Here is a 12,542-nt window from a genome sequence, read left to right on the forward strand (position 1 = left end):
CACATTAGTATCTATTACCTTAACACATTCATAGTATAGCCTTTTAAAAACCAAACAAAGAGCTTATAAGATAGTGATTTACTCACATTTTAGGGTCCGATGGAAAGCGCAAGAATGACAAATCAGGCCTTTTATTCTTGGAGTTGCTACAGTTTGGGGCAGAACACCAACGACAATGCGTATTCTTTGCTTCTTTCATATTCGCCGCCATGATGATAAAATGTTTACCTGACTTCTTTTGGTTGCTACACACGAGGCTCGATACGCCTTGCGCGACCTCGTAAAGTCTCTCGTTATTCTACGCTCTCTGCTACTACTACTACTACTACTGCTGCTGCTGCTGCTGCTGTTGGTGCTGCTCTTGCTATGTTTTTAGTACAATTAGAAGTTGCATTTAGACAAAATCAAATAATGATAATAATAATAATAATAATAATAATAATAATAATAATAATAATAATAATAATAATAATAATAATAATAATAATAATTATTATTATTATTATTATACTAATAATAATAATAATAAATAATAATAATAATAATAATAATAATAATAATAATAATAATAATAATATTAATAATAAAAAAACAATAATAATAACAATAATAATAATATTAATAATAACATCACAATACTACTACTACTACTACTACTACTACTACTACTACTACTACTACTACTACTACTACTGCTGCTGCTGCTGCTGCTGTTATTGCTATGTTGTTAGTACAATTAGAAGTTGCATTTAGACAAAATCAAATAATGATAATAATAATAATAATAATAATAATAATAATAATAATAATAATAATAATAATAATAATAATAATGGTGATGATAATAATAATGGTGATGATAATAATAATAATAATAGTAATAATAATAATAATAATAATAATAATAATAATAATAATAATAATAATAATAATATTAATAATAATAAAAAAAAACAATAATAATAACAATAATAATAATATTAATAACAACATCACACTACTACTACTACTACTACTACTACTACTACTACTATTACTACTACTACTGTTGCTGCTGCTGCTGCTGCTGCTGTTGCTGCTCTTGTTGCTATGTTGTTAGTACAATTAGAAGTTGCATTTAGACAAAATCAAATAATGATAATAATAATAATAATAATAATAATAATAATAATAATAATAATTATTATTATTATTATTATTATTATTATTATTATTATTATTATTATTATTATACTACTAATAATAAATAATCATTATTATTATTATTATTATTATTATTATTATTATTATTATTATTATTATTATTATTATTATTATTATTATTATTATTATTATTATCATTATCATTATTTTAAATTATCTTTTAAAAAGAAAACGAATGGATAAGTAAACAAATTGATTATTTGATTTGATTTTGTCTAAATGCAATTTCTAATTGTGCTAACAACATAACAGTTTTTGACAATTAATCGAAAACAACTTTAGTTCAAGGGCATAATCGGAATTGAGAAACAGGCGGCCACCTATATTGACACATTTAGAAATCTGCTAACCGAACCCAATTATGGGCCTGATTGAACAATATTTTGCGCAAGATTGGGAATTATTTCCATTACTACAGTGAGCCCATAACGATTTGGGTTATCAGGCCTGCAAATATTTAGGCCTACACGTCGGTAGCACCCACAGACTACCACAGACTCCTGTGTCATCTATGGCAGCACCCGTACCTCTTGTCAATCACCACGGGCCTATAACAGTGAGACATGCACATTAAAAAAAATAATGAGAATCATACATTAATTGAGACTAATTCAATACTCCGTCGAAACTAAATGTGTACCCCCCCCCCCCGGCCCCTCTCCAAAATAAATAAATAAACAATAGATAAATAAAATCAAATTCTAGAAAAATAAAAAACAACAAAAACAACCCCCCCCCAAAAAAAAATCAATAAAAAACAAACATATTAAACAAGTAAAAAAAAAACAGATACAATCCCAACCAAACTAGCAAACAAAGAAAATTAAAAACCCAAAAATTGAATTTTAACCCCCCCCCCCCCCCCCCCCCCCACCACAGACTAGGAGCTGTGTAATCTGTGCCCCCCCCCCCCCCCGGCAAAAAAAAACAAAGCAAACAAAAAAAAAAACAACAAAAAAACAAAACAAAACGAAACACCCCCTTCTTACGACACGCCTATCTATTATGATCAAATGAGCAAATATAGTAGTTAATATTGCTCAAATGGAAAAGATTAAAGTGGGACCCCCCAACCCCACATTTTTTTTCTTTTCGTCATTTACTGAAATGTTTCACACACACGGGGCATCTAATAAACACGTGTTACTCTAAGCTTTTTGAATTAGTACATTATGTATATCACTAGGAGTCACAAGGCCTATCCCATGATCATGTAGTAGTGATATTGTAGAGTAAGCTGTTTGAGTTTTTTTCTTTCATGCGATGGGACGTATCCACTCTCCGCTATTAAAATCAGTGTTTTTGCAAAGGAATGATCTGCCGAGGCATCCTTGTTTTACGACCGAAATGCAGAAATCTGTTTCTTTCATCTTTGAACTTTGTTGGTTCGTGGCCTACTGAATCGTCGAAAGGGGTTGTAATGTTCATTTGTCCATGTCCAATCATTTATGTCTCATTTAAGCAACAATAAAGTTTACCAAGACAGAGGGGAGGTATGTAGTTCATTACAATATAGTCAAAAAATTATGTCATCGTTATACAAATGGAAAGGGCGAGTTCAAAACAAAGGGATGACAGCATTCCCTAATTTCAAGTCATTGGAAATTCCGTGTTACCGGAAGCTTTTCCAACAGAGCAAGGAGCGCCTGCGTAGTTCGCCTTGAGCAACCATAGTAAATAATGGCGACTCTGAGTGACGTATATTCCTAAAAAATATCTGTGACATCCGTCTTGAATTTTGGATTATTTACAAGCCTGATGAAATTTTAAGATTTTAAATTAATCTTCCAGCCCAAACAGCGGGTGCTTGGAGGATATCATTTGACGAGGTGCGTAGAATCTCCCTATGAAATAGCCCAACTCAGAGATTGTTTTCCTGTTTGTTTATGTTCCGTCTCATCCTTGACAGCGATAATAACACTCTCATTTCTTTCATTTCAGGATAATGGAGCTACGAGTTGGTAACAAATACAGACTGGGGAGGAAGATTGGGAGTGGTTCTTTTGGTGATATTTATTTAGGTAAGCCAGTATAAAACGTTTTTCGTTGAAAATATGTCGTAACTCATCGTCGAACTAAAAATAAAAAATTGAGGTCAAGGCAGTAGTCGCCTTACTCTTCTTACTCCTACTCCGACTCCTACCTACCATCGTCGTAGTTCAACTTGAACAGTTTTGTTAGTCGAGACTTTGGAGGCTTGATTGAGGCAATTAACATTAAATAACATTGTTTTGTTGTTGTTTGGATTGGCATTCAATGTTTAGATAAACATGGAATAGTCAATAATAATGTACTTGTGAATATTTGTTGAGTAAGTCGTGTGTATGATGATGAGTCTGAGTATATGAATGAAAATTGAATGTTGTCATTGTTAGTCACAGTAAGTAAGAAAGTGACTCACTCCTCCAACTCCACCTGATTCAATCACCTCCTGATGACATTGATACTTAGCCTACCTACTCTTACCTTGCTGAGCTGAGGAGTGGACTGCCCTACAACACAACTACAATACAAACTGTGCTGAATCTTGAATTACTTGAATGTGGACCGTGGACCACCAACTCCAACTCATAGACTCATACTCATGTTGACCATGAAATGAAAGAAAGAAATTCTTACTTATTCAACTTATTGTGTGGTCCTGCTGCTCTGGCCATTATTATTATTATTATTATTATTATTAGGCCTATTATTATTATTATTATTATTATTATTATCATCATCATCTATTTAATGCTTTGGATTGATAAAGTGATAATAAACTCATGGATATCTATATTCGCAATCAAATACAATAACTTAGCTCAGCCTCAGCCATTTTTTAGTGGCATGTAACATTTATGATATTAATAATACTATGAATCCGAATATTATCATATGGCTTAAGACTTAAGAATCAAAAGAATTTTGTATTTCATTTAAAGGAAATTGTAATTATTTGACTTAGGTATGATTAGTTTTATAGTGGTTTTCGATTTTAAGTGGTTTAAGTTTAACTTCAACTCAACAGAACAAATTTCTAACTCTACTAACACTTCAAAATCAAAATATGTATGAGAATATGTCGGTATAATATTGAATAATAATTGAATTTGATGGTTGCCAATGGGATAACAATTTCTTTTGAAATCAGCAATTATTAAAATAAGGGAGGGATAGGGGAATGACACAATTTGTAATTAATGTTGTTGAAATTCCAGTAGACCTAGCATTATCAACAATTCTAAAGTGTAGACATATGCTTTTCTTAATTTGACATGTCCTGCAAAGCCTTTGTGATGAAATACTGTGGGTTATACTTATATTATAACCAGGCCTGTAAATCTTCCGTCTATTGTCGGATTTCCGACAGTACGATTTTGCTCTATAAGTGCTAAAAAAAAAAAAAAAGATAATAGTAAAAATAAAATTCGTAACGCCAAAGAACAGAACTAATAAAAAAGGAAATAAAAGACTTTTATTTTGTTCCTCGAAAAAATTAGATTTTATTCCGTTTCAAATTCAAATGCCGACTTAAAAAAAAACAAAACAAAAATACTTTTTATTTGTCGCATCAAAGACAAAACATGCCGTCTATCAGTTAACTATAATATTATCATGCCACCTACACACTCCGCTAGACGTGTATGTATTCACTGCCTGGCTACTGTGCCACAGCCAGCGAGAGAGAGGTTGTGAAGTTCGCGCGAGTCGTCTTCACAAACACACACACCTAGTCAGTAAATAACGCACACACAGAGGTGTGTCCATATTTTTGTCCTGTTGTGTCTATTTTCGCGTGTTCAAAAAGTTGACAATTCCACCAACCATTTACAGGCCTGTATAACCATTGATTAACACAGTCAAAATTTTTATGTATAACTTCAATGAATTCTTATACCAGGTACGGACATTTCAAACGGAGAAGAAGTAGCAATCAAGTTAGAATGTGTCAAAACAAAACATCCACAGCTGCACATAGAGAGTCGAATCTATCGAATGATGCAAGGAGGTGGTAAGTTGTTTATAGTACTTTTTCGTAATTTTTCTGTGATATCAATGTGGTAATTTTGTTCTTGTAAATAAACGGGAGGGTTGTTTTTTTTTTTTTTCTTTTCCAATAAAAATATTTTTCATTACCAGTAGTATTTTTGTCGTGCTTTGTGATTTGTTTTGGTCCTACTTATTGTTTTTTATTATTATATTTTGTTTGTTTAAAAAAAAATTATACTCTGATAGGAATTGAAAAATTGAGGTGCTTGTAGTTTGGTTTAGTCAACTCAGATTTGTTATTTGCCTTGTTGTCAGTGAATTATAAACATCTGGATTACATGTTAATATGTTTTTATTGTAAAATCTGATATTGTTTTGATTCTTTTAGATAATTGTACAAAGAAGCCTACGTCAAGGACATTGTTAATTGAAGCAGTTTTGTCATGTTGTAATTTCGAAAGCCTTTTATGGATATGGTTGGATGACTTTTTGGTGTTCTGTTTGATAAACGGCTCTTTTTACAAACCAAATGAGATGATTGTACTTTTAAAAAATTTCTATTTACAGATTTCATTTCAATGATTTTACAAATATACTTTCTTTTCACTCATTATTTCTACCTTCAATTAATAAAAACATTTATTTTTTCTCTCTTTATATATGTTCTGATAGGTTGTGCTAGCTTTTATTTGATTATTGCTATATACATATTTCTTTTCTTTGGATTACGTTTTTATTGACGAGTTTAGCATTGACTGTGGTTAATTTTTTTCTCATGTTAAGTCTGTGTTAGTTGGTGGTTCAAGGTGGCTTTGATCCATCAAATGTCAGTTGAATTTATTGAGTATTAGTTTGTTCCTGACACTGTGTTGATGTCGTTGATATTGGTACAAGTGTAGGGCATGGTGGATAACATATGCACCTATATAACACTCACTGTGTAATGGAAGCATCCTTCATATATCATTTGTATTTAGAAATTAGATCAACAAGGCAGCCCCTTTGTAGTATTGTGTCAGACATGTGAAAAAAGCATTACCATCTTATCGTTTTTCCTTCTTTTTTTTTGTTTTGTTTTTTTTGTTTTTGTTTTTGTTTGGTCTTAAAATTTAAAACATTATTTACTGGGTTTTATTTGGGGGGTGGGGTATTCGTGTATTTAAAAATAATATTTATATTTTATTCATATTGCCAGAGGTGCACTTCGACTTTTATATGAAGATAATATGGGAGATGCATTTCATTTATTTAAATTCAGTATAGTATTTAACTGCTGTGGTCACAGACAAATAATCTGTTTATTTGACAACATTGTCTGAGTTGGGTGCCATTAAAATTGATATAAGGCACCGGGAAAAGGTGGATGAACAATTTTGGCGCATTAATTTTAAAGATTTTTCAGGTACCTACCTTTTCTAACTGCAGAAGAAACAGTCCTTTTCTGTTATGGTTTTTTGCATTTTGTTTTTTTTTTTTTAAACTAAAAGAAAAATAATTTATTGACAATTGGGAACCGGTTGACTTTGTATCTTGTTTGGATTGAAAGCCACAGATCAAAAACTACTTGTGTTACTGAGTGACAATTAACCTGACAGACATCCCATCCAGGTGAACAAAATTGTCCAAAGTGTGAAGCAGTCCATAAACACTTATTAATTGTATTTATATATTTAGATGCCTGTCTACGACTAAACCAAATTTTGAATCTGATGGTCTCTACTGCAAGATCATTTCATGAAAAATTGTGTAATAAATATTGTTCTGTTATGTACTGGGGGGATATATAGTGATATATGAGGTGTGGGGTATTAGAGGGGGTTAAAAAGAAACGCCATTACATGAGAGTAGTTGGGTTATCATTGCATTTGAATTTGCATTTTTTTTCTTTTTTGTTTTTGTCTAGGATTAAATTTTGTACTATCAGTACACAGATTTTTTTCTTCTCTTTTTTCCCCCCTTCTTATTTGCAGAGTCAGCGTAAAGGAACACAAATGCTAAGAGAGTCATAAGTTTTTGATTTGAGATTTTAAAGAAACTATTATTGTTATTATTTTTATTTAAATCAATTTTGCTTACTGTGTATTTGAACTGCATGTCAATTCCTTACCTAGCCATGTCAGCATATTAAATAATAATCATAATTATATTCCTATTAGAAGTATGATTAGTATTTATTTAGACACCATTAACTTTTTGAAACATGTTATGTTTAATGGTTACAGCATGTTATGTGTGTTTCCATTTAGCTTGAATATTTGCATCGTATTTCACATTGGTATATTGTTATTGTTTTGCGTTTTAAGTGAAACCGAGAGCAGTTCAAGAATGATTCACTATTTTGGAAGCGTCTGGTTTTGCTGTGTTAGGGGCATTTTCTCATTTATTTTTACCTTTATCCCTGAGTTTTTGTACAATTTAGCCTCTTTTTATATTGACTGTGAAGCCTGAATGTTGGAAATGCAAATGTAATTTGTATTTTGGAAAAAGAGCTGTGTGACTAATTTTGGAGACCTGATGTCGTCATTTTAGAATATTTTATACTTCTGTAATTGGTCATTTTCTCATGACATTGATGTTTCGGTTAAAGGTTTCTCTCATGATTTGTATACTACTATTATTGTATCTGATTTCTTTGTATTTATTGTTTGTTGATAGATCAAAAGTTCAGAGGGTGGGGGAAATACACACATTGAATATCCCTGCTGTAGTTCATGTCGCATGAATTTGAGGAATTTGATTAGGACTTGAGTTAACCAATTATTGGAAGTATGCTTCTTTCCACCATATTATCTTCCTCCTCCCCTTCCCCCCTCACCCATTTCAGCTCAACACCTCTACCTTTAATAGCCAGTTTATTATGAAAATTGCTGTTTCTTTTCTATAGCTTTTGAACATTTTTCACAAGATTGTCTCTTTCAAGATTCAAATCTTTTAAATTTACGTTCATTTGTTTCTCCGTAACATTTTTTGGTAGCACTCAACTTGGTATTTATTTAATTTCAAAGGGCCATAATCTCCTTAAAATTTTTTAAATTTACATACTAATTATGTATTAGTTGTGAGAAATGTCTGTCAAGTGCACTCAGGTGTTAGCTCCAAAAAAAAAAATATCTATAGATGCATGTCTCTTTTGATAGTTATTAGTATTATTTTTTTTATTTTACTGGTCTTACTACTACTAATATGCAAAATTATAATATACAATTGAATGCTGCCAAGAAGTAGTTCATTTTCAGTTCAGAGAAACATTAATATTGTGTTTGTTTTTGAACTCTGACATGCTCAACATTAATGAAGTCTGAATTTCGTGAGAAAGATTCGCGATTTGAATGTGTGTTCTGGTCATTAACTGTAATAAAGGGCCTAAAAGAGATTGGAGAATGTGTGACGATATTTGTTTTTCCATTTCTTTATGTGGTGTATGAGCCCTTTATGTTTCAGTTGCTGTTTACTCTAATTTATCTACTACTACTATTATTATTTGCCATACATTTTAAAGACAACTTTTGAATATGCTGATGATGCTTTAAATGTTTTGGCATTTCACTCCCACATTTTGTGTATTATATCAGCTGACCAAGAAGGCTCTCCTGTTGTCTTCCCTGATTTAGATCTTTAAAAAAGAGTTACAAACAGGGCAGTCATTAGGGATTTTCCATTGACATCTAATGTTTAAAAGTTTCTTAAATAACAGAAGTGAAGAAATTCTGGCTTAAATTTGGTTAAAATTTTACATTCCAATGATTATCAATAACCCATTTTAGCAAGAATGGTGTTTGGAGTAATAGTTATGAGAAATCCTTGTTTTAATTGAGAATCGTAAGGAGGGTTGCATTGTTCTTTGAGAATAATAAATAAAAATAAAGTAGTCGTATGTTTCACTACAAATCATTGTCATATAGACCAGACTCTCTCTCTCTCTCTCTCTCTCTCTCTCTCTCTCTCTCTCTCTCTCTCTCTCTCTCTCTCTCTCTCTCTCTCTCTCTCTCTCTCTCTCTCTCTCTCTCTCTCTGTCTTTTATATATTTTTTTTTATTAGCATATTTAGTTCTTAATTTAACCTAGTTTTAAAAAATAGCTATTGTTTTAAACTTTTGGAAATAGTGAGGGTAAATAGGTGGTAAAAGCATGTAACGATATAGTTTATAAAGATCTAATCTATTTGAAACGTTGCCTGCACTGCTTTAAGTTGCTGTGACACAATAGGTATTTGGCAGAAACGACAACTGCAATGCTTATTGAGATCCATTATGTCATGAAGAGTAGTTCATGTCAGATATAATGTGTATACACAATCACCAAAGTCATAATGCCCACCATTTATGTTATTAGAATCTTAATCAAGATTTTTTATTTTCTTTTTGTGTCTTAGGGGCCAATTTTTCTTTCATTTTTGAAATTTGAAGTTGTATATGTGGGCATAGTTAGTCATAATTTTTATAAAAATTTCCCGGTGCATCTCACTATGAAGTGAATATTATTATACGATTATTAATAGTTTACATACAAGGGGTGTGGGAGAAGTCCTTCAGAGCCATTAGGCCCATGGAGACGGGAGTTTATCCCGGTTTCTATAGCGTGAGACGGTCACTAGCAATTGCTTGCTATCCTCTGGATAGGACGCTGGTCTATCATAAAGTATTTCCGCCAAGTCTAACAAGACTCAGCTACCCATTCACTGCTGGATGGACAGGGGGGGGGGTTAGAAAAAAATCTCAACTGCACCCGGGATTGATCATGGTCCCTTTGCATGTGAAGTGAGTGCTCTACCAACTGAGCTATCGGGACAAGGGGTGTGGGAGGCAATTAGATTTTCATTTTTATTTATGGGAGTTTGATTCAAGGACTTAGCTTTGTATCTCCCACAGTAAGGCTCAAACCAGGGATCTACCAATCTGAAAACAGCTGTCATTACCACAAATCCTTTTATCAACTTCTATTCACTTGTAGTTTTTTTTTTTTTTTTTTTTTTTTAGTTCTAGTTTGTCCAATTAAGCACAACACTCAACTGTTGAAATTTTTACAAAAAAACCTTTGTGGAGACTACTATTTGCTATTTATAAATAAAAAAAAAGAGAAAGAGAGAGAAAAGAAACATTTGGATTGAACTCAGTTATTTAGAATCTGATACCAATTGTTATGTTATTATTACTTTGAAAATTGAAAGAATTTTTTTCTTTCTTTCTTTCCTTCTTAAAAAAGAATCTTTCACATTTCATAATGGACTGTAAAGGAATTTTATTGCTTAGTGATAGTTTATTTCTGTTTAATTTTTCCTTCTAGTGGGCATTCCAACCATCAAGTGGTGCGGTGCAGAAGGTGACTACAATGTAATGGTGATGGAACTCCTTGGTCCTAGTCTTGAGGATCTCTTCAACTTCTGTTCACGCAAATTTAGCCTTAAAACAGTCTTACTTCTGGCAGACCAGTTGGTAAGCATCTATTTTATATATTTTATATTTAGGGTTCATTGGACGCAATGGAATTGTTTTAGTAGTATTCAGCCGTTTTATGTTTTCAAACTATTTCATCTCATTAGATTACATACACCGCTATCTACCACTCTTTAATACAAAGTAAGTGTCATGGGACGATTCACATATATTTTACAAAACTTCATTTAAGCATTGAAAAAATGTTTAGGGGTATTCTTTATTAGTTTAGAAGTTTTTGTCTGTTCTTGAATTTTAAGGCAGGACTTTAAAAATATAAATATTATTATCATTTTTAAAAATCTTTTTTTGTTGTTGTTTTTTTTTAATTTAAAAAGATATTTAACAATATAAATTTGATTTAATTTTCATTCATTATGAATAGAGAATAGTGATTTTGCCGGTTGAAGTTAAACGAATCAACTAAAAAAAAAAATCAGGTTAATTTCATTAACTCTTTTCTTTTCTCTTCTTTTTTTTTTTCTTTCTTTTTTTTGTTGTTGTTATTCATTGGAATTAAGGTAACCTAAAAGAAAGCTTTTTGCCCACAAATTGCAAAAATCATATATTTTGTTTGTAGGATGAAGTATGTAGTAAAGGTTTCCAGGGATCCTGGGTCTATCTATAAGGATATAAAGGTGTTTTTTTTTTTCCTATTTGGTAACTGACACCATGGAATAATAGAAATCATTTTAAACAACTTTATAAATTTATTTATTTATTTATTTTTATTGGTGATAATCAATGTGATCTCTAATTTTTACTACCATATTCTAGGTTTTATTTTGATTGCTTTTTTGGGATACATGCATAAAAATGATTTGATTTAGAGTCAGTTCATTTTTTTATTTTTTTTAAAAGTGGTTTCGTTGTAAAACCTTTTTTAAAAAAATAATTTAAAGAATTTAATGAATGATTTGTTGCTAACATTTTAATTTTCGGAGCTAACTAAATTCTGGAACCACATAAGTTAAATACAGGACTTCTGCATCTACTCATTAGGACTCAATTATTGATTTCAAAGTAACTATTTTTCTTATTTCATTCTTCTTCTCTTTTGAAGTTTTATTTAATCTCACTGATTTCGTTTATGAAAAAAAAAGGAAGTTAGGATTCCATTTGTCACTATCTGCAAGAAAGAAAATTTTTATTATGATGTAATACTCTCAATCCTCATACTGTGGCAAATTTGTTTATTATGTTCTTGTCTCCATCATTTTGTTCAAATTAAAGAGATAAAAAAATTGTGCGTCTACCTTAACAGAGCAGAAATATCATTATTAAGTCTTGTATAGATTTTTTATATTGCATGCTAACATGTGCAGTCTGAATCAGTTTTGTACTCTTGTCTTTACAGATAAGCAGAATAGAATACATCCACTCTAAAAACTTCATCCATCGAGATGTGAAGCCCGACAACTTTCTCATGGGTCTGGGCAAGAAAGGAAATCTGGTGTACATCATTGACTTTGGCTTAGCCAAGAAATACAGAGATGCACGCACTCATCAACATATACCATACCGAGAGAACAAGAATCTTACTGGCACTGCCAGATATGCTAGTATCAACACTCATTTAGGAATAGGTAAGACATTGATTTGTAGAATGTTAAAGTTTTTAAAAAATTGAAATATTTATTTTAAACATTTTTTTTTTGCAGTAATTGTGTGATCCATTATTTTTTTGTTTTGAAGGCAGATATTATTTTTTCTTTCTATTTTTTTCTTTCTTTAATTTAATAAATTAAGAGTATATATTATCTTTTCAATCCTCCTCAATTGCTAAGAGCCAGTTATCCTTCTTCATATACCTTTAAAAAAAAAAAAGCTCAAAAACATATGCTGATGGGGCATTTTCTTATGTTGTTCCAAATGTCTGAAATTCATTCCAAATCAGAAGGTATTTACTAAAGTGATGACATTCGAAAAGTACCTA

At 31.2% G+C, this 12,542-nt stretch overlaps 1 protein-coding gene across 4 annotated transcripts in view; it reads left to right on the forward strand.

Annotated features, from left to right (window-relative positions):
* The first annotated feature begins 2,812 nt into the window (after positions 1-2,812).
* The window catches only part of LOC144973147 (casein kinase I-like), a 35,487-nt gene continuing 25,757 nt past the window's right edge, over positions 2,813-12,542 (forward strand). Inside the window, exons 1-5 of one of the 4 annotated variants that reach the window (XM_078915251.1) lie at positions 2,813-3,032; positions 3,145-3,224; positions 5,087-5,197; positions 10,458-10,606; positions 11,964-12,192. In XM_078915251.1, coding sequence (XP_078771377.1) covers positions 3,149-3,224; positions 5,087-5,197; positions 10,458-10,606; positions 11,964-12,192 — 565 coding nt within the window. In that variant the 5' untranslated portion in view covers positions 2,813-3,032; positions 3,145-3,148. The remainder of the gene's footprint in view (positions 3,033-3,144; positions 3,225-5,086; positions 5,198-10,457; positions 10,607-11,963; positions 12,193-12,542) is intronic. The other 3 variants (XM_078915252.1, XM_078915253.1, XM_078915254.1) reach the window with 3 other exon arrangements.

The sequence above is a fragment of the Berghia stephanieae genome, chromosome 5 (assembly GCF_034508935.2).
Source record: "Berghia stephanieae isolate SIO BIC M18660-M18661 chromosome 5, UCSD_Bste_1.3, whole genome shotgun sequence".
Lineage (NCBI taxonomy): Eukaryota > Metazoa > Mollusca > Gastropoda > Nudibranchia > Aeolidiidae > Berghia > Berghia stephanieae.